This window comes from Mustela nigripes, chromosome 4, assembly GCF_022355385.1.
Source record: "Mustela nigripes isolate SB6536 chromosome 4, MUSNIG.SB6536, whole genome shotgun sequence".
Lineage (NCBI taxonomy): Eukaryota > Metazoa > Chordata > Mammalia > Carnivora > Mustelidae > Mustela > Mustela nigripes.
Window position 1 is genome coordinate 169,732,030 of NC_081560.1, and position 22,954 is coordinate 169,754,983.

The following is a 22,954-nucleotide window of genomic DNA, read 5'->3' on the forward strand; positions in this document are numbered from 1 at the left end:
CTGCAAGGGTAGCTGTGCCAGTCCCCTGCCTGTGTTCTCTCCAGTCTACTCCCCACTGGCTTGTGGGTGGGCTTGGTCAGTGGGAGCTTCCTCTGCAGGTGGGAGGGTCACAGCAAGGAAACAGCAAGCTCCCTCTCTCCCTCTCCTTTGCTTGGGCAGCATGGCTGGCTACGGCCATGGCTCCTCTGTGGTTCCAGAAAGTGCCAGCCATGTCCTCCATGATTTCAGTGTCCAGCTGGTGGTGCTGGTCCCGGGCTGCAGGAATCCCTGGGTCCTTCCAGCCCAGCCCGGGGAAGGCAGAGGCTTCCTACTGATGCTTATCCTGGCGTTGTGTCACCTCCACCTACTTGGCATCTTGGCTCTTCAGTTACTCAAGCAAAAAATTCCCTGTGTAAAATCTCTGTTTGAAGTCTCCACGGATGATTTTTGTTGGACTGCCTGCACCCTTGGTGAGAGAAGAGAGAAACTACCGAGGGGGGAAGCACAGCAGAGGTTCTGGCCGGGCAAAGAACAACAAAGGGTCAGGTAGAAGATTAAGCCTGTGGGAAAGGAGAGGTTCAAGGCCACCTAAAAACAGGGATTCTCAGACATGCGGCGACTATGCTGTTGAGGCAACGCCATTCTGCGCCTCTTGGGTCTCTGGAAAGCTGAGGAAAGTTCTCTTTCTATATAAATACAAGGGCAAAATGTTGTCCAAGGAGAGATGTCACCTATGTAGGCAAGCCACAAGGCTGGAGGATTTGGGATCCAGTGCATTGAATTTAAATCAGCTGGATGGGGCTCTCGGGAATGACTCACCGACTCAGAATACCAAAGCTGGAAGTTGTCTTCTTCCTTCAGATTATATGCATGAGGACACTAAAGCTCTTGTACGGGAAAGTGCTTCATTCAAGGTCACACAGCTGGCATAGCTGGAAGGAGAGATCCACTCTCCTAATTTCAGGGTCAAAGCCTTTATTATGCTATCCCTAGTGTTTTTCCCATGGCCCGAGGTTTCAGCTCATTACATCACAGGCTGCTTTGCTCCTTCCATAACTAATATTCTAAACAAAGTTGAATGGGTTGGTCACATAGTAGTAATTTCTAATTTTGAACTAAACATAATAAGCATGTGACTCATTCCAAAGTAACCAGTTTGGAGGGTTTTTAAGTAGAATAAGGTAATTTAATAAAGCAACAGACATTATAGAGTCAAATAGAATGCAGGTTGAATTCAGGTTAATAGAATAGATTTTCCTTTGTGAGTTTAAAAAAAAAAGCACACAAACAAAAATAATCCTTTGAGACTGTGGTATTTGCTATATTCTCACACAACTAGCCTTTATAAAATCCTACAGTTGTATCACTTCTGCATGAAGACAGAACGCCACGGTTTGGTTTGAGATCAAATAAACTCCTTGAGGCCAAGACTTTAGAGACATTATCTGTTTAATAAATATGATTGTAAAAGCAATAAACAAGAGCAAGTATACATTACACTACATAGTATTTAACAAAAAAATACATCAAAAAAGTCATTTTAAAATTAGAAGTAGTTCCGATACTATAAGAAAACTTTCTTTTTTTTTTTTTTTCTTTAAATTGGCTTCCTATAAAAATAAGTTGGCAAATGAGGGATTTCAATGCTCAGTTGGAATCCTGGAAAACACAGAACAGTTGCCAAACTGCCCATCGCTCTCAAAGTTGCTGTTTGGAACTTGTGGGAAAAAAAAGCAAAGCAAACCTCTGCATTTTGGACCGTGAATCCAATTAGGAATAAGGCAAAGGAGAAAATGTTGGTTGGGTAGTTCAGGGAAGAGCGTGCACAGTTTGCCTTCTGGGATTTTTGGAAAATGTTGTAATATCAGATTTCTAGCTTGCCCTGAATCTTCCCTTCCACATGCATCCCTCCCCACTCACTCCTCTGGCCTGAAGCCCACCAAACTCCTCATTGTGTTTGCACCTGCTGTTCACGAGTCGGTAGGCACTTGGGTCCCTCCCATTTGTAGGCTCTCATCACTGCCTTCTCTTTGGGATTGAGCTGGAGTGGCCGAGTGTGGTGGTTCCCAAAGTTCTGTGGACATCACTGTCACCTGAAAAAGCTGGTAAAGATAGACTGCTGGGCCCCACCCCCTATAGCTTCCGATTCAGTAGGTCTGCAGTCAGGGGACCCCAGATTTTCATTTCTAGGAAGTCTGAGGGGATGCTGATACTGCTCAGTCCAGACACCACGCTTTGAGAACCACAGCCCTAGATTGTAAGAACAATGAGGTCCCCTTGCCTCACTCTTCTCCTACAAGTGGAAGGGAGCTTTGAGGAGAGGCACCTGAGGGTCCCGGAGATGCTGAACAGGAGAGCTGGCCATCTGTGATCACTTTCCAAAATGCCAGGCATCTCACGTCTACCTCCATTTTTAATTAGGACTCACACATCCACTTTTCCTTCTGTCTTCTCATGTATTCTTCCATGTATCCCTTCAACAAAGTCATTTTTTTAATACCTACTCTAGGCAAGGCACTGTGCGAGACTAAGAGGGTTATTCCCTTTTTCATAATTTTCCAATTAAAATTAATTGAACGGCAACTCTGAGGACTCCCTGTGCTGTTTTGAGTGAGCTTCTTTTGGTTTCCAAACATTTTGTCTTCCAGATTAAACTGGGAAGGCTCCAACTGAAGCAGATCGATGAGGATGTTTCCTATGGGATAGGAAGCCTGGCAGGTGGGGGATCAATTGAGTTCTACAAACAGATGGCCGCCTCAGGCATAATCCATTTCCCAGATTCATCCTGGGCATCTTCAACCACAAAAACTTCCAAATGATTCACTTCTGATTGCAGCTTCGCTACTCTTGCCCTGCCTAAGCTACGTGAAGGCAGGGATCGCCAGGATCTTTGGGACCCCCAGGATCACCAGGACCCTGTTATCGACTGTGACTGGCCTGGGAACTTGGCCACAGAGGAGGCTGCTCTCTCTGGGTGGTTTTCAAAACTGCTTTCTCCCGTATTTTAGAGTAGGCTTTGCCTAATTCTTAATCCTTCAAGGCCGCCTGCTCGACACACATTTGTTTCTTTCTTACTCTGGGTCTTCTTTCATTATTGACCTGGGCAAATGGGGATTGATTGTTCATGCTCTGAGTCAATCTGCCTTAGTTAGACATCTACCTCCTCCCCTTTCGGCTTGCTAATTTTTCCTTTGCCAATAATAGGATACTCAGAGATCAGAGAGCATAACTGGGAAATGTCTGGAATCATTCTACATCATCAAAATCTTATCCTAATGTAAGACAAGACCCCCGTATATTCTCGGACCTTTTGACATTTTTAAATATTCAATCCATTAACCTGCTTCTTCTTCTGGTTAAAATCAGTTTTATTTTACAAATATTTTTACTGTACTGTGAGAGAACAAAAACTGGGTAACAGCAACCATTACAGAAGGAAATTGCCCTGCCACATAGGAACGCATTCAAAACATTTCTCACAAGAATGTTCTGGAATCCACACACGAGATTTTTGCTAAGGTGTGAGAATACCACTACGCATCTGTATGCTTTTTCCAGTGTATGTGGCCAGGTTTGAATTGCTTTGGATACATCAACTCTTTGACACACTTTGCGTGTTTCCAGGTGGGAAAAGGCAAGGCTATTTGGAAGAGGCAGGTTCTACAGGAAACTAAGGATACATGGAGCCGAACCCTGCAGGGCAGGATGTATTGGGTCAGTGTGCAGAGGTGTAGGGAAGCTGGCATGCTGACAGATCTGAAACGTGTGTGTGGCGGGGACAAGGCCGGCAGAGGCTAGGCCAGTATTTAGGAAACACGGAGGTTAATGTCCAGAATCCAATAACATGTTTAGGAAGAAAAAGTAAGGGGAGTTGAAAGACAACTTGGAGACCGGAAGGAAGAGGTACAAAGACACCAACTGAGGATGACCTTATGGGAATAGCAAACAAATGGGGAGGCCAGACGCTGGGGAGCTGGGATGCTCTTTTCTACATAAGTTGGGGGGCAGGAACACGAAAGCTACAAGGGAAAGCCTTTGTGATGGGAAGGGGTGGACAGGAAACAGAGATCCACTTCTGACATGCTTGCCCCCGCAGCCAGCCGGCTTTCCCTACTCTGCCTGCATACGTGGAACTTGACCTCGCTCCTTCATCCCTGTGGCCGCTCAGAATGCAAAACACAAGCAGCCTGGTGGCCACTGCTGGCCCCCCGGAGCTACCAGAGATAACTTAGAAAAGAAACTGGCAATGAGGCAAGTGGGACAGAGAAACAGCTCAGGGTTTCACACTCCTGTGCATGTCGTTGTGTCTTATGAAAGGGGCTGGGGCGGCTAATCCCCCCATCAGCCTCTAGGGCTAAAATTGGTGTTAAATCTAGGGCCAAGAATATTTCCAAAAACACATGCAGATTTCCTTGGCCTCTATATGTTATGAATTTTCTACAAACACGACCGATCAGAAAAAAGAGAGAGAAGAGGAAAGGGGAGGGGAGTGTTTTTCCATTAAAATAGAGCACCTGTACACTGCCCCTCCAAGCATGTTCTCAAGGTATTGTCCACATGCACAGGCTTAAAGCTAAAAACCCTTGTTGTCTGTGTCTGAAGAATTAAAAAGTCCCGATGCAGTGAGTGTTTGTTTGTCTGTCTGTTTGGATTTTGATTGTTTTTATTTTATTTGTTTGTTTTTGTTTTTACTGGCGTCCTCCATTCAAACATTTACATAGGTAGGGATTTCTTTTGTGCTTTGATTCTCAGCAACTATGGAAATACTTCCTGGCAAAATAGGAAACAGAACAACAAAGGAAAGAAAAAAAACATAGAGTTAGTGGTCATGAAGGATGGTGTACTTGACAAGAGCGAGAAATTCTTTCCTGATCAGCAGGTCGCCTGTAGCCTTGGGGGGTTTTCCTTAAATTGCAAATTGTGCCCCAGCAGATCCCCGCTTTGGCGTTGGAGGTGGAGTGGCGTGTCTTGCTCTTTGCAATCGGAGAGATGAGTCACCAGGTTGAGTAGAAGGGGAGGGAGGGGAGGGTAAAGCTACTCTCCTAAGAGAAAACGTGTAACACTTACTCATTTAATGACACTGACAATGGAAAGGTGTCAGAGACTGTGCAACGAGCTATGGGATTCTCCTGGTGAAGGAGGCTTTGCTACTTTAATACAGTCAATAGCGCAGTGCTTCATACCCCGTGGAAATGGGATTGAAAACCAAATGACCCACAAAAATGCACTTAGAAGCTTTAGAAGTAAATAGACAGGGTGAACGCTTCTCTGGACTTGAAGACAGAAAAGGCTTTTTCTTTTGAACCTAAAGCAATTACACATTTATCACCCTGTCTCCCCAAATAAAAGCCAGCACATTGTGAACGCCGGACCCCAGATAGGGTTCCAGCTGGTATTATTATGTCTGAGACAAGCCAGGCCCTGCACTGAAATCTCACCCAGCACCATCACAGAACTCTCCCACCTCTGCTTAAAGAGAGGGCTGTTTCTCCATTTAGGTGCTCCTTTCCTGTTCCAAGTCACTGATGAGAAATCTCAGGGAGCACCCTTCTAGAAGGTTTGGTATTCTGACATTAGAGTGAAGCACAGACAGTTATGTAGGAATGTATCCGCCTTGTTCCACAATGCAGGATTCGAGGGGGCAACAGGACAGCTTCAAGCCCTGACACCACCAGACAGGATGTAACAGGGCCAGCCATGGGTCACAGTGGCGGCCCCAGGGGTCTGTCTAACTCCCTGGAAATTTTCCTCTGCCATAGACAGTAGGGTTTAGCGATCACGCCTGGGACTCTGGACCTAGCTGTTGGATTCCCAGCTTACTTTGCAGGCATAGAGAGAGAGCGAGAGCTCTATTGATATATGATAAGGTCCACTGTAAGACTCCTGCCAGGGACAGGTGAACAGGAGGAAGAAATGTGCCCGTCGGCCCTGTAACAGGTTAACTCCCCAGGGGTCTCTCTCAGGAAACCTCACTCCTGGGGTGTTTTGCAAACTTTCTGCCTCTTGGCCTCAACATTCTTAGGTTCCATGTTTCGGGGCTCGGGGGCAGTTTTTAGACTCCTGCTAATAAAAAAAAAATCCCAGGGTAATCAGCTTGTCCCTCCTCTATTCTGTCTCCTGATGTCGCTTCTCTATAAGCATTCTGAAACAATTTGCCCTCCAAAGAGTTGTCTTGAGGCCAGGTGGGTCTGGCCTACCCTGTCATTCCCTACCCTGCCCGGCCCTCCACATCACCAGATCTAGCCTCTGAGGCTTCCTTCTTGCACATTGTTAGAGTCAACACTCTGCTCTTTGACCATGAACATTCTGAAGCCCCGTATTTTAGAGCAAGAGATTTTGCAAGAGGAAGCATAACGTCACGAGAGAGGGAAGAAAAAAAAACACTACATAGGAGCAAGAAGGCTTTTTTCCCCCCCTCACTCCAGTTGAAGGAAGCAGGGAAGGAGGCATCTTAGCTGTTTCTCTCAGGAATGTTAGAGCAGGAGAGAGTGGTTAGGTCAAGCCAGAAAGGGGTGAGACAGTGAGCGGTCGGACTGCCCAGCCGAGCAGCGGCGGCTCCTGGGAGTCATTTACCTATGAGCTGGCATTCCACCTTCTCATCTAGCAGTTGGCCAGGCCTCCTTAGTTCAGTCTGAGGGATATGGGCCCTGCTTTCAGGGTGACTGACCCGACTGACCATCTCTCGTGCTTTCTCATTCTGCATCTGGGCATAAACATTAATCCCCGGGATCTTCCTAAAACATTAACAGACAGCATCATTGCTATGCACGGGGGACGTACATCATGGCAACACGTGCTTGCGAGCCTGTCGGGGAGAGGGGAGGGGGAGGGGCGACAAGGACAGAGGGCCTCATACCTTTTAAACTTGTAGATGACAAACACCGCCAGCCCCACGAACACCACCGACAGCAGCATCAGCATGGCGGATCCACTGTGGGTCGGAGTGAGGTCCACCAGCGGGGCTAGGGGAGAACACAAGGCATGGTCATGGGCAGGGCACGCCTGACGCCGTCAGGTGCTGATGCTCTTCACGCAGAGCCAAGGTGAGTCCCAGGAAACCCCGTGGGGCCTACGCACAGGTGCGTGTCACGTGGCTGACATGGGGGTGGGAGGGGGCATCTGAGTCTTGGCGCAGCCCCTGGAGTGCTCCAGCTGGCCTGTGCAGGAAGGGTGGGCGGTGGGGGCCCTGGGCCCAGACTGCCCCGATTCCAGGCCTGCATTACCGCAGCCCACCCTGTGAGTCTAGGCAAGCGATTTCACCTTAATAGGCTTACGTGGCGGGAGAGTAACGGGGCGTATCTCGTGGGGTGTGTGTGAGGACCGTGTGAACACACTGACAACCGTGCTGGACGCGTATTAAGTCTCCCCTAGGGGTCAGCCTTTCTTACAACGGCTGCTGCTCTTCTTTTGAAGCAATATTTAAAACACTATGATTATGACATTTTCCTCTACTCTGAGTGCAAGCTTCTCTCACGCGGAGCAATGCACATCCCCCCGAAGGAGCAACGGGAATATCGTGATGAATGATCTGCTGTCTCTCACTCCGGTCCCTGCGACTGTCACGTGAGACAAAGGACCGGAGGTTGCGAGCACGCTTATCTTTCCGGCACACAGGAAACCGATGGCTAAGGGAAGATTTCACAAGAGTTGTCACCGTGGTGCAGGTGGAGGGGTGCGCGACCTCATGTCGTCTCGACGGCTTCCGGAAGCCCTGACAGCAATCTGCGCCAGGAGCACCAGCCTCTCAGAAGCACCGACATCTCCTCTTTGCAGCCATAAAAGATCCTCCTCCCTGGGGCGCCTGGGTGGCTCAGTGGGTTAAAGCCTCTGCCTTCGGCTCAGGTCATGATCCCAGAGTCCTGGGATCGAGCCCCACATCGGACTCTCTGCTTGGCAGGGAGCCTGCTTCCACCTCTCTGCCTACCTCTGCCTACTTGTGATCTCTCTCTCTCTCTCTGTCAAATAAATAAATAAAATATTAAAAAAAAAAAAAAGATCCCTCCCTGCTAGACCACAGCTCTCGGGAGCATCTCTCCACCCCCAAATCCTCCTCAATCTTAGGGTCAAATCTGCCTTGCTTTAAGGACTTTGTATGCCATTAATTTGCACCCTCTCAAAAAATGGACATGTTGGGGCATCTGGGTAGCTCAGTGGGTTAAAGCCTCTGCCTTCGGCTCAGGTCACGATCCCGGGGTCCTGGGATTGAGCCCCGCATCGAGCTCTTTGCTCGGCGGGGAGCCTGCTTCCCTTCCTCTCTCTCTCTCCGCCTGCTTCTCTGCCCACTTGTTTTCTCTGTCAAATAAAATAAAATCTTAAAAAAGAAAAATGGACATGTTGCAAAAACAGCATCGCTCAAGCATGAAAGACAAGCCACACGTACACCTTAGGAGGCCTGGGCACTGAACTTTACCTTCCCCCACTTAAGAAAGTCTGATACTCAGGAAGGTTGGTGACTTTCAAGCACCATTTTCTGTGGCTTTTCTCTGTCAGGAGCCAAGAAGGCAACGTTCTGGTCACCTGGGTGTGAGAGTTCGAGAAGAGTGGCCTGTATGCTGACAGACCCCAACAGGACTCGAGGCCGCTTCTGCTCTGTCTAGTCAGGCTACGTTCTATTACGTTCTATGGTGAGACTATGTTCCAGACACTCCAGGAAACTGGAGTGCACGTTCCAGACGTCAAATAGTTTTGCTGGGGAACTGGTCAAACCCTGTTGCTCAGAAAACAGGTTTAGTTGTTTTAGTAGCATCAGCTTTTAGGAAGCAGGAATGTTAGGCAACCCCTGTGATCTCTCTCTCCTACGTCAAGCAGCGCTTATGCCGAGCGGGGCGGTGGGTGAGTCTGGGAGAGAGGAGACCACAGGGACATACCCAAGGCACACGTGCTTCCAGGTCGAAATGAGAAAACCAAAGTGTCTTCCATTTACTAAGGCAAACACAGTGGCATCAGCAAAGGAGTCCAGAAATACTTCAGAACCCACACTGCAACTGACAGGATGTCACTGGGGAGGGGGGCACCTTCCATTTTTCACAGGGATTTTCGCAGCTGACTTCCACAAATGGAAGGCAGGGCTGTGGCCTCCGCCGGACGAATGAGAACTGTGAGGCTCTCACTGGTTCATGTCCTTCCAGAGGACTCGCAACGAGGAAGCGGAAGAAGGAAGACTCGAACCCGAGTCCTACCACGAACACTCATGGAGCTAATTTCAGTGGAAAATACCGGAAATTTAAAAACGTATTTCTGAGAGTGGGGATTAGGGCTAAAACTATAGTGCGAGAAGTAAATTAAGTGATCCAAGTTAAAAAATGATCAAGTCTTAAAAGGAATAGTTAGAATCATAAAGCATGCACGCTCACACTGGGGTGACACGTGGGTGTACACACCTACGCTGTATGGGTACACACACATGGTGCAGGTGCATAGAGAAACATACCCAGCACCTGGCTTCAACAAACATCAACCCACAGACAATACTGTATTCTTTTTATCCACATCCAGTCCTCACAACCACAACCCTCTGTATTCTGAAGCCAATCTTAGCCATCCCGTAATTCCATCTGTAACTCTAAAAGATAAGGTCCTTCTCTCTCTGGACATTAGCACAATACTCTTATCACACGCAAGGAAATAAAAATCGGAAGACATTCTAATGCAAACTGTTAGCTTGGCAGGGAACAGATACAGGTTCAGGGAGGGGCCTCTCTGTTTAGGAGGGCTAGAGGCGGGTTAGCTTTAGTAGCTAAACTTGTAATTCCTAGCGGCACACTCCTTGGGGATAAGCGGAGATCAGGGCTATGGAGTAACCAGGAGGGATACTAGCCTGCTTGAAAGGGTTGACATTTGAAATAAGTGGAAAAGTAAAGAGAGGAAATTGCTTTGTCCAGGCTCTTGCTAAAAGAGAAAGCAAACACACACACACACACACACACACTCTCACACTATTCCCCTTTTCTTCCCTTCCTCATCCTTTTTCCCCACATCACAAGTTTCTATCTTCAATTCTAAATCATTCCTACTGAAAGCATCATTCGTATACAAGCAGCGTCAGCACTGGTAAGTAATTAGCACAGTATTTTGGAAAAATGAGCTTCTGTGTTCTGAGATCTAAAGCGCGGCTGTCTGCTCCCCCTTCTCTGCATCGCTTTGTCTCTGAGGGCTCAGGCAGCCGGCAGCAGGCGGGGCAGGGTCAGACAGGACATCACTGCCCTGTGGGTTCCACGGGGCTGCTTGCTGACCTGCCCCTAAATGTAAATGGGCCTATTACTGCTGCACACACCACAGCTGCATTATCTTGGTGTGCCCGAGGATTAGGTGTGTTTGGGTGTATTCTGCTGAGGAATGGAAAGGGGTGATAAATGGGCTTTAGCTTCTGGTGTGGAATTAGCATAAATTAATCTCTCTCCAGTTGCGGCCTAAACAAGGTAGAAGCCTGAAAGAAAATGCTGAGTGGTTGATTTGCCATTATGCACACAGAGCAAAGCAGGGATACGTCAGTACTGTAGGGGACCCCGCATTTCTTTCTTCTTCTTTTTTTAAGAGAGGGAGCAGGGGAGGGGTGGAGACAGAGACTCTAACGCAGTCCCCGTGCCCAGCCCAGAGCAGGATGTGGGGATGGACCCTTACAAGTCTGAGATCATGACCTGGAGCTGAAATCAAGGGTCGGACACTTCACTGACGAAGACACCCAGGTATCGCTACCTTCACATTTCTAAGTCTGGGTGCTGGCACACACTGTTTCTGAAATCCTGGCAGGACTCAGACATGCGCTGAATTATTGTGTTCTATTCATGAGGACCTAGGCTGATTATAAAAACAGCACTGGGTGTGGAGCCTGCTGGAGATTCTCTCTCCCCCTTTTCCCCTGTTCTTCCCCCGTCTCTAAAATAAATAAATACATCTAAGAAAAAAAAAAAAAAGAAAAAAGAAAATAAGAAAAAAGCTTGTAACAGTCCTGCAGGACAGAAACTCATTTAACTCACTATAGCATTTCCCAAAATCAAATGGCCACAGCCCCTTTGCAGACCAAGGTCCTGCACAACATGCTTGAGGAAATGCTTTTACCCTGAGTACCACATTCCCCTTTGCTGCAGCCTTGCCCCTTGGTTTGGTTTATTTCCAAGCCATGAAGTCAACAATACGGGGGCATCGGCTGGGGACACCAGGCTCTTTGTGTTCATTCTTATTCGAGCAAAGGGACTTTCTTGGAGACCTTCTACCTGCCCTAGGACTCTGAAACCCCGAACTACATTTCTAATTCAGTTCTACATTTCTAATCCAGAAGTTACTGTGGTCAAGGAACTTACAGAAGCAAGTTTGCAAATGTGAATTTCTTTTCGACTCTCCTGCCTCCCAAGCAGAACTATACTGGGCTTTAAAGATTTTATTTATTTATTTTTTTAAATTTATTTAACAGACAGAGATCACAAGTAGGCAGAGAGGCAGGCAGAGAGAGAGGAGGAAGCAGGTTCCCCACTGAGCAGAGAGCCCAATGTGGGGCTCGATCCCAGAACCCTGGGATCTCAACCTGAGTCAAAGGCAGAGGCTTTAACCCACTGAGCCAGCCACCCAGGCGCCCCTACCTACACTGGGCTTTAGTTACATGCCTTGAATATCACAAAATCCATGTGGTCTGCAATGTCTCCAGAAATTAAAATGATATGGGAATGGCACAAAGTTTATTTAGGAAACAGAAAGAGTGGGGTGCCTGGATGACTAAGCATCTGCCTTTGGCTCAGGTCATGATCTCCAGGGCCTGGGATCTAGTTGGGCTCCCTGCTAAGTGGAGAGTCTGCTGCTCTCCCTCTGGCCCTTCCCCTGCTGTTCTCTTTCTGTCTCAAATAAATAAATAACACCTTAAAAATAAAAAATAAAGAAAGAAAGGAAGAAAGGAAGAAAGAAAGAAAACAGAAAAAAACAAAGGGTTTTCACTTACAAAGCTCTCTTTCCTGGCCAACAGGCCTTTCTGTTGGTTCAAATCCAAACAGAATCATGAGAGTCTTGAGGACTGCCACTCCTGGCTAGGATAAAGCCGTGATCCTGCAGGCCTAAGGGCCGGACAGTGTGAGAATTCCAGGGAGGCACTAATGACTAGTGAAGCATTGTGGCTCGTTTGAAAGGGAAGATGAGTCTTCAAGAACATTGAGTCATGCAGTTTAGGTCACTTGGCCAAGTCATGACAACTCTGGGTACCTCAAAGACCAAACATATTACAGTAATTGACAGACAGGAGGAGAAAGATGCATTTTGGTTTTCTAGGGTTGAAAGTAAACAAGAAATCCTGCTTACCAATTTGGCAAGTGTTTCTCAAAGTAGAAGTTTACAGACTACCTGAATCAGAAGCGTCCTGGAGAATGTGTGAAAATGCAGTCTCCCAAGCTTCACTTGAGGAAAAAAAAATTACATCTCTGAGAATCATTCCCAGAAATCTGCACGTGTCCCATGCTACAAATGTCATGGTGACGTGTGCCAGTTTGAGAGCACTGCATGTTAGGACCCACCTACCACCCTTCCTAAAACATCCAGTACTTATCTTAGAGTGTGTCTGACCTTTATATTCTCTGGGTCACTAAAAACAAAAGAAGAACATACCCTTCGATTACTACTTGTAGCTTAATCTGGGTATGACTTCAGGAGAGCCTGCTAGACTACGTAAAAGCATTTCAAGTCTCCCCTAAGAGCGTGGTGGAGATTGGCTGCATTGCTGGATCAATTTTCTACCTTACTCTGTGCCCAAGCCTTTCACATTCTAAGTCTGAAGCTTTTCGCACCAAGAGGTGAAACCTGCTTCCTCATCCCTTGAATCGGGGCTAGGGCGACAATAGCATGTGGCCATGGGATGACACGGGAATGAGAGTGTGCCAATCATGAGTTTCAAGGCCTCTGCACTTTTGCTTTCTCTCTTGGAATCCTGTCATTGTTACGTATGAACACGTGCAGAATAGCCTGATCAAGCATGACAGACCACATGGAGAAGAATTTAATTATCCTAATCAAGGCTGTTCTAGAAGACACCAAACATCTTGGACACCAGAAGACTAAGACCAGTAGAACCCCCTACCCAAGGACCCACAGCTGATGGCAGACACACAATGAGCACAGATAAAACCAGGACCATCCAACTGATCCACAGACTCAACAGCAACTCACTGTTAAGCCAGTAAATTTCGGGGTGGTCTTTATTACACAGCAATAGCTTATGATACCTTCTCTATTCAAAATTCTTCTCTTTCAATTGGTTAAACACCTGATTAGCAATTCTTATGTTTGGGCTCTACATTACTCAGTTCTTGCTATGGACCTCTGCCCTTACTGGCAGAGAGGCAGGATATAAGTAAGATAATCCTAACTATTCTGTCCTAAACCAGAACACTTTATTAATGAAAAGGAATGCTATTAAAGTTTATGCACACACTATAGATATAATCCAGAACAATCCCCATCACTCTAGATATAAGACAATTAGTGTCTAAAAGGTAGCTTGTCCTAGATTCTGGTGTCTTTGTCTTTTACGTGTGTTCTCCTGCCTTCTATTTCCTGCCAATTTCTATGGACTATGTGCCTTGCCTTCCCCTTGGGGAACTGTATCTGGTGCATCCTAACTACTTATTACTTCTACCTATTTCCAATGTGATGCATGTTTGTACCCTTTCTCTGAATGGTTCATCTGATAACTCCCCCTTAACCATTTTCCACCCAAGAGTTTCTAGTAACACCTCAGCTGGTGTTTCTTACCAACTCAGGCCAGTTATCAGGTAGATATTGAACACTTTTTTTAATGGGTCCAGAAAAACCTTAGAAAAAAACGATGAAGAAAGAATTAAAGCTAAAGAGCAACCTCGGTGCTGGACCCTGGTATATTTATGGAAGTATCACATTCAGGTAACTGCACTGGCGAAAGGGGTATATTTAAATATCTTGGCATCTGTTCTTACTTGCCATAACACCATAATGGCTTAGTAGTTGTCAGAAGCCAGTGGATCCACATGATGTGAAAAGCCTAAACATTTGCAGAGGGAAAATACACAAACACACACACACACACACACACATTTATATATAAATATATTTATAATTATCTATAAATATATATATTTTAATCTGGGGCAAAAAAGTCGAAGGAAAAATACTACCAGGGCGACTATATTCACAAAGACTTATAAATAATAACTGTGTAGATAACAAGGCAACCAGAGACTAAAGGGACATGATGAATTTATTGGCTGTGGAAGAATTTCACTAGTACTAATTTCATCCCTAAATGGAAAATGCTACTGCAACAATTTATTTCACTTTACAGTTCAGAGCCCCACAACTCCACAATGTGGCATCTGCATGCAGAATGATGTGGCTTAGATGATACTATATTTTCTAAAGCTTCTCGACTAATGCTAATTTTGCCTTCAAGTGGAAAGGATCTTTCTCAACGTGAAACTGTCAGGCAGAATTCATGATGTATCCCGACCTGGGCTGAAATTCTGGTTCTTCCTCCCCTCCCACATTTACTCATAACATATCCAAGGGTAGCCACTGAAGCCCTTTAACTGAAGTCTCTAATATACAGAGACTGAATAGAGACTGAAGTCTCTAATATATCCGTGATAATATCTTTTTATTAAACCAAAAAAAGAAAGAAAGAAATTGAACCAGTCAGCAGCAACCACAGAGGGCAAAGATCACACAAGATAACAATTTTATTAAAAACCCACGCATACCCTTGACAAAGGACAGCTTTCCTAAACCCAACAGCTTAAATCAGGGGACTGTTAGACAGACAGGAGAGGTTGGGAGGTTACCGTGTATTAATTTTTTTTTTTTAATTCAAACTGGAATTTGAATCTCTTCCTTTGAGAAATATTAACCTTTCACATTTTTTATCATACATATCCAAGTCTCCAAAAAGCAGAGACCCCAATGGAAAGCCAAAGGCTGTAGAGCACCCTTATTCTCACACACATGTAAAACCACAGGGAGATGCAGATGGATCATTTTCTGCTCACACTAGCACATTAATAGCATCTAGATAATATAATTTGTTCAACTTTCATAAAACTCATGGCTATTCAATTACATCTGCCACTAAGATTCTAGTTCACACTTTAATCATTTTTCAACTGCCTCACGGCCACAGCTCTTGGCTGGCCTTTGCCATTCATCTAGATTATGGATAGAGGAGATCTCAGATTTGGAGATATGTTCCATTTTTTTTTTTTTTCTCCTTCCTCCCACTCTCGGCTACCCGTTCTGCCAATTAGGTTGGCTCCAGATATGCGGAAAAATTAGATTTTAATGTTTATTACTAATTTCCTCCTGCACTTAATATCACAGACTCTTTTTTTGTTAAATGCATGCCTTTCCTTTAGTGGATGCCCTGAGCTGTAAATAGGATTTATTGCTGGTGATAGCCATGTGTGCGTGCACCTCCCCTTGTTGTGCAGATGGAGTTGTGTCTGTGCAGTGTTCTGCTGGAGAGTCTGGTGAGCATGGGGGACAGGCCTGGCTGTACCTGTCTCATTGGGGGAACTTGTGAAAAATGCAGATTTCCGGATATGACTCCTTGGGATTCAGATTCAGGGTATGTGCAGGGAGACCTGAAAAATCTCTATTTTTGTGAAGCTGCTGAAATCACTGCGATGTAGAGTCAGGTCAAGAACAGCTGCTTTGGGGCGCCTGGGTGGCTCAGTGGGGTAAGCCTCTGCCTTCAGCTCAGGTCATGATCTCAGGATCCTGGGATCAAGCCCCGCATTGGGCTCTCTGCTCAGCAGGGAGCCTGCTTCTCCCTCTCTCTCTCTATCAGCCTCTCTGCCTCCTTGTGATCTCTCTCTGTCAAATAAATAAATAAAACTAAAAAAAAAAAAAAAAAAAAGAACAGCTGCTTTATCGCTTTATCACTGGGATGGTCTACACTAGTTTGTATGGAGTCTTTCCAACCATACCTGTTTTGAGGGAAGGATCAGTTCCAGCCCTTCTAGCTCTTCTAGCTCCTCTGTGGAGCAGCCCCTACCTACCAGCTAAATTTCAGTATATTTGTCCAATAAATCACTCCAGTGAAATGCAAATCATCCCCATAGTCCTGTTGTTTGTAATTTAGTATGAATCAATCTGGTTAGATGTTGTGTTCTAAATAAGATGTCAGTGTTACCCCTTGCTTGCTGGCTGAGTAATTTTCATTCTCGTGCAGAGGCTCATCTCTTCTACCTTGAAAGAGCTGACACATTTTTAAGTTGCTTTCCTCTACTTTCACTCTCAAATATAAACACCGAATTTACTCAGGACCATGGGTCCTCACAGCACCAAAGATACAGGGTGTGAAGTAGCTTGGGAGATTTGTACCAGAATCAGGGCTTTGATCTATCCATTGTCAGCAGATCCCTTCTACCCAGGAACCTGCTAAAAGGTGGCAAATCAAAGCTCTGAGTTGAATGTCTAGTCTGCTCCTGGGCTCCCCTGAGTTTCAACCTCTTATTTCCAGCCTCCAGATGGGGTTTTCCACTCCTACGCTTGATGACGTCAAACCCAACACGAACCACTAATCTGTGGCAACCGAAAAAAGGGGCTCCTACTTCTAGTCTCCATCGCTATCAGATAAATTACCATCTCTTCTTCCCTCTTGGGTTGAAAAGGTCTGATACTTCGTTAAAGAGAGAAAGAATTATTGACTGTTGCCCAAACTTATTATTTAAAAATCCCTTCCATCTGCCCCTTCTTTCCTTTTCCATACTCAACATTCTTGGTAATTTCAAGAATGCAGTAATGAGGGTTGTCTCACTAGTCTGTGTGGACGATGAGTAACCATTTATAATATGAATGGAGTATCAAATAATGGCAGATTTGACTTCCTGAATTTATCCCTCTCTCTTTCTTCTGCTCATACTTTCACCTTCAGGAGATACACCAATTAGGAGTATTTAAGGATAGATCTCTAGACACCCCAAACCATGTCAAACTGTGTATCACTTTGTTCAGAAATCACATGTCACTTTGCTTTGCCTCTGCTCAACATAGCCCCTCAAGGCCTCAACGTGCCATGGTTATTTTCTCTTTCCTTGGCAAATTCAGATTCAACATAAAGGCTCATCTTTCTTGAGCTTTCTGCATGGAATATTCTCCTTCTTCTTTATTTAGAATTAGTAAAGTTTCGTGCAAATCATTTTTGTGCCTCAGGTCGAGCCAGTGTGGAGTGAGTGAAGGCGTAATTGCAAAGTGAGGCACAGAAGCCTGTGAAGAAGAGATGATAAACTGGAAACAGACCTCACCCTTGAGTAAATTCCAAGTTACTAGGGGCAATGAGAAAACTATTGGCATTTCGAGGTTTCTTAACAGCTTAAGTTTGTTTTTCCATAAGTACCTGCAGAGATCAAATGCTCTGCATTAGATGTGAAGACGTCCTGCGATTCTTACTGGAAAAACTCTCCCTAGGGTGACATCATAGCTCTTAAAGTGTGGAAGAGTATAGATAAACAAAAATATTACAAATTAAAATATTGAAGGCCAGGGTAAAGGCATAGATGAGAGAGAGCTCCAGGGAGATGTCACAAAAGATGTGAAAAAGGTCTGGTTTGATAAGGTCAGGAGAGTACAATTGAAAGTGTACTCTCGCCAGTGACCAAAGCAAGGAGATGAAGGCTGAAACACAGACTTGCCACAGGGTCCTTCAGGAATAGCTCTCCTTCTCACTGCATCTCTAGGTTCTCTTATTCCGAGATACAGAACTCTAATTTTTCTTCAACCTGCTCATTTCCCACAATGTGCATACAAACAAGTATCCCACTTCCTGAAGGGATTCCTGATGTAAGAGAAACATGAGATGCATTTTCCTCAGATGCTTGTTGGGTACATGAAGGCAAGTCTCCCCTCACCAGTTGTTTGGTAAGAAGCAGCATGTCAGGGAGCAGGTTCGCAATTGAGCAAACTGAACCTAAAGGTTAACGGAGGGAATGGGATTTTGAATATATCTGACGACACACCTAATTACTTACAAAAGTCACAGTTACTGAGCACCGGAGACATGTGTGTTCTCTATGAGGTACAATGGTTACCATCATCATCCTCAGACAAATATAGGTTTTAAAAATCCATGTGGGCTTCGAGAAGAGATAGATGGTAAGAAGAGTAAAAGTAGTAAAAGTGTTTTTTTTCTAGTAAAGTCTCTAGAAAGACACCACGTAAATGCTGGCCCTGAGCTGACCCTTAAAATACAAAGAGACAAGAGATGGAGAGAGGTGGTGGATGGGGGAAGAGTATTTCGCTTGGGAACAGCATGAGGAAAGGTAAACTTCAGTCAGAACACCAGCATTTCTAGTCAAGGGCTGGCTTGATCGATTTGTACTACTGTTCCCCTCTCTCTGGGCTGTGTAACGTCATGATCTTTGTCTGCTAAACACGGATGCTTTCAGGTCCCCAAAGCCGAAAAGAGCTTATGCAGGTCCCAGCCCTCCCTCAACTTCTCCTTAAGGGCTTCTCATCCTCACCCTATTCATACGTAATTTCAAATCCCTTTTTTCCACAAAGAGAATTTCAGAGAAACATCGTTGTTGAGTGGGCAAGCTCTCAGGAGGAACTGAAGAGAAAGGGAGAAGCATGGAATCACGAAGAACAAAACAAGGACTGGTTCCAAGTTGAGATCCGTGTAGACACCAAAGCTAACGAATTCCCAGGTAGCACGTGGGCGAACAGCCTACATCCAGTCTCTCATGACGTCCAGACCGAGAAGTGCTTACCTAGTGCTCCCATAAAAGCAAACAGGGAACTGAATTTGACAAACAAAATAAGGCCAGTAAATTCCTGAAAGAAGACAGCTCTTTCTCCTTGGAGACAAAACAAATTATGCACTGCCTCTCTCACTAGCAACACACTCTGGCTCAAACATTTTTAAAAGAAGGCTGCCGAACATCTGCTGGGCAATTAATGGGATGCAGCAGCGGCTGTAATGGTCCCTGGGAAGGTATTCGCAATCCTGCTTATGAGACATGAAATGTTGCAAACAGTGGTCCTTTTCCTTTTTTTTTTTTTTTTTTTTTAATTTTTATGTCCTCCTGCCTGTAGGAAATATGAAAAGAAGGGAAAAGGAGTGAGGTAGAAGTTCAGCATCAAATATTCTTCCTCACTGTTTCCTCTTTTCCCCACGTATCTTCATCCTTCTCTTCCCAGCCAAACAGGAGTGTGCTGATTTTAACTTAATCAGAGAAAGTGTGGCAAGTGTCTCAATCCATTATCTCCGACCCAGTGTGCCATTTTTTCTAAGTGTGAGAGAATTTCCCCCAGTGTCTTGGTAGACCCAATCTACTACTCTGTTCAAATAGTTTACAACAATCAGATGGCCAAGGCTGACTTAGGGCACTCTCCTGATGGCTAGGGCCAACTTAGGGGCACTCCCAGGGAACCAGATCCCTCACATGCTTCCCTCTTCACCAGAGGCACCGAAGAGAGCCCATTTTCACATAAGCCTTGTCTTTTGTAGTGACAGGCTGAGAGCGACGCTGCACCTGTGGGTATGACCAACTCTACTGTTCTTGTGAAGAACATGGCAACACTCAACACAGCCCAAGTTTCCTCTTCCATTATTCCCTCAGCCCTTGATGTCCTCTCCCTTTACTCGTCAAACTGGAGCGGATTATTCACATATAAGTCCATCTGTACTCTATGAGCCAGTCATGATACTGATCAATATCATTGATCAGTATCAATATCATTGATCAGTATCATCATCAATAATACCAGCTGATCAAGGTTTGGAATTATCCTGCCATAAAGTCCTACTATCCAATCTGACAGAGAAGAACCCTGAACAACGCACAATGGTTGGAAGTCAAAAGACTTCTCCCTTTCTCCCAACTGCATAGTCACTGGGGTTTTGCCTCAAACTATTTTTTAATTTTAGTCTCTCGATAATCTTTCATCATACGGATCTCCATTGTGGGAAGTCTTCAAATATCAGTGTGTTTACATGAGTTCCCAGTTAACATACCTTCTTCGGGCCACCCTCTTCTTCCCGGAGATCTGAGTCCTGTTCCCCAAGTTCCCAGGGATGGAATGAACCGTGAACATTAATTGGAGAAGTTTTCCAGATCTTCCCAACCTTGCCATCTGGAACTTACAGTGGTGAAATTAACCGTTCATGGTTACCAGGAATGGACTTTCCTTCCCACGGGGAACTATGAATCCCACATTGATGGCTTTACTGGTCTTTCCTGTATCTGTTTCCCTGGCCAAGCCCTGGCTAAACAAGTTTTAGCTCATTACCACTTTTTTGATCCCTATTTTTTTTTTTTTTTTTTTAAGTCTGATCCCAGCTCTACCAGGCGCCACTTACAGGAACGCTTCCTTCAGTAACATTGAAAATAAGGTTCCAAATTCAGCAAGATATTCTGAACCATTTCCGGCGTGTGATGTGAAAAACAGTTAAATAAAAATCCGGCACATGAAATAACAGAAGATGAATATGGGGGTATGGGAGGAAGCCTAGGTAGGAAATGCAGGTGGCCTTCAGGGCTGGATGGGCAGGGTTAGTTCTCTATCTCATTTAACCTACGAGGGGCCCCTTTCCTGGTAAACGGTAAGGGAGTCTTTTCTAATAAATCAAGCTAACCCATAGCAAATATGTTGCCTAAAGATAGCGTTCACATAGAAGCTGTCTAGCTGTAAAGCAAATTTTGACTACAAAGGATGGGATAGTTGGCCACATCCCTGCAAATCCAGAATTCAGTATGGAACATCAGGCTCAGATGTTTTTAACCTCTGGAATGAAAGGGAACAAGTAGCTCCAGCTATTGGAGGAGAGGCTGATAAGGTTCAGTCTGCCACCTCAACAGGCTGGGCTGTCTAATTAAATTAATCAGTGGATCTATTTAAAACAATTTCAAGTTGTTACTTGCCACTCATTTGAAAAATCTGTCAGTGGCTTGGCTATCAGGATGACTATAGCTGATGCTTTTGAACTTTGTTTTCCAATACAACCCACCCTGTGTAATTGCCATGTGTCACCAATGTCCACCAAAGACTGAAGGTCAACCTTTTGGTAGGAAACAGCTAACCTAGATCATCAAATGCCCTGAGATAACTTGGCAGCTTTCTTTCATGCCTTAGGCTTAAAGGTTGCTCTCACAGGTCTTGCATAATTCTCTATGTTCTCACACTTCCTCCTTCTCTTCATGGCATGTTCACCAGCAGTACAACTCAGAAAGTAGCGTTTATTACTTTGTTCCCCAAGTAGCCTTCCCCAGTGACGGAAGCTTCGTGAAGGCACAGACCCTATCCTATGCCGAGAACATCGCTTGGCTCAGAGTGGGGAGGCACTCCAAATGCCTGTTCAATAGAGGACTTAGGATGGCAGCCTGGAGAATACAAGACCAGCCCTCCTCAATCCTCTCAGCGCTTAAGAGTCACCTTCCTCAAGGGACACTCTAAGTCGGTCCCCCCGCCATTCAAACACCCTGATGACTTCCCAGAGCCCACCAAACTAAGTACAAAGTACAGCCTGGCATACTTCCATGCTCCTCTGCCATCCTGTGGTCACAACAGTGACTTTTAAACATTTATTTTTGGTTTTAAGGCAGTGGGATTTTCTCTAAACAAAGTATTTCATGAAACCGTAATAAATTAAAGAGAGAGAGAGAGAGAGAGAGAAATGATCCAAACAGAAAAGAAACAGAAAAGAGGCCAGCAGCCAACCTACTTGGTCTTCCTCTACACCTAGGCACACCCCCAGAATCTCCAGTTTTCAAATTTCCTATACAATTTTGATTGTTAATAATAAAATTAAAAAAAAAATAGAAGGAAAACAATAGTTTACTATGTGCCAGGCACTACTCTAAGTGCACTGACTGAATTAACTTCACCCTTGCACAACCTCATAGACATAGGTGTTGGTGCCATTTTGAAGCCTTTGAGAAGTTGTCTCTTCTCAAGGTCTAGAGGGCAAGTGAGGGAACTAAGACTAAAACCAATGATCTGGCTTGCAGAATTGCAAAAATCTAAGTGCTGAACTGTATTGCCTCTCTATATAAGCATTTATTTATTGTACTTATTGAGATACTCCACCATTGCCCATTTCCTGCCCCCCACCACACCACCACGACTGTGACCACCAGACGACACCACACTCCATTCAGATTATGTTTTTTGAGGATAAAGACCATGTCCTGTTAGCCTCTGTATACCATGCAGCACCAGAACTATACTCTGAATAAGTACTCAATAAATACTGTTAATTTAGTATTAATGTAACACAATAGTATCTATTTCTATACACTTGGAATTATCTGAATTATCACTGAGATTTCTACGTAGCCGCGAAAAGATAGAAGATCAATGATCCTAAGATCATACATGACCCACTCAGGGTTTATCTTGGTTATGGTCCTGTGCAGTGCTTAAGTTCCAGTTATTCCTACTCACTATCCTAAAACTCAAATAAAGAAAATTCTTTATAACGTAAATAACTGAAATTAAGGTTTTGCCAAAAGATCGGGGAAAAAAGTTATTGTAAGTTTACCTTTATTTTCAAGATTCCTGTTGATAAGGAGCAAGTATTTAGGTGATTGCCTGACAGTTTTGGCCAGTGACTAAGTAGGAAAGTCTCCTTATGCTGCTGTCTTCTGGGTCCCCATGAGGGCAAAAACCTGAAGCAAGGGAACCTCCAAAGACGGGCGTCCATATTTCTCATTAGCAGTGCCATCCTTTCATCTGTGCTGAGAAAGCAGACTGGGATCCCCCTTTGTGAGAGCCACAGGCGAGAAGCAGGGACCTGGATGGAAACTGACCTGCTGTTAAGTGGGCTGCATGGACAAGGATTTGGACCCCGGGCTTCAGCTCAAAGTGCACCGAGTTCTGGTTGAGCTTGTGGATCAGCAGTTCTGATATCTGAAAGAAGAGGGTTACAGTGAGCGCCTCCAAACGTGCTAGTCCTTCCAATGAACAAATAGGCTGCGAAATATTTACTGCACTTACCGAGGCAGCCTAACCTGATACCGGTGAATTCTAG

The 22,954-nt window shown here is 45.0% G+C and overlaps 1 protein-coding gene across 5 annotated transcripts in view; it reads right to left on the reverse strand.

Annotated features, from left to right (window-relative positions):
- Window positions 1-1,466: 1,466 nt before the first annotated feature.
- The window catches only part of SORCS1 (sortilin related VPS10 domain containing receptor 1), a 503,535-nt gene continuing 482,047 nt past the window's right edge, over window positions 1,467-22,954 (reverse strand). The window contains exons 24-28 of one of the 5 annotated variants that reach the window (XM_059398526.1): window positions 22,734-22,833; window positions 6,836-6,941; window positions 6,553-6,713; window positions 5,973-5,975; window positions 1,467-1,696 (exon numbers count right to left, since the gene is read on the reverse strand). In XM_059398526.1, coding sequence (XP_059254509.1) covers window positions 1,620-1,696; window positions 5,973-5,975; window positions 6,553-6,713; window positions 6,836-6,941; window positions 22,734-22,833 — 447 coding nt within the window. In that variant the 3' untranslated portion in view covers window positions 1,467-1,619. Of the gene's footprint in view, window positions 5,022-5,972; window positions 5,976-6,552; window positions 6,714-6,835; window positions 6,942-22,733; window positions 22,834-22,954 lie in introns of all 5 variants that reach the window. The other 4 variants (XM_059398527.1, XM_059398523.1, XM_059398525.1 and 1 more) reach the window with 4 other exon arrangements.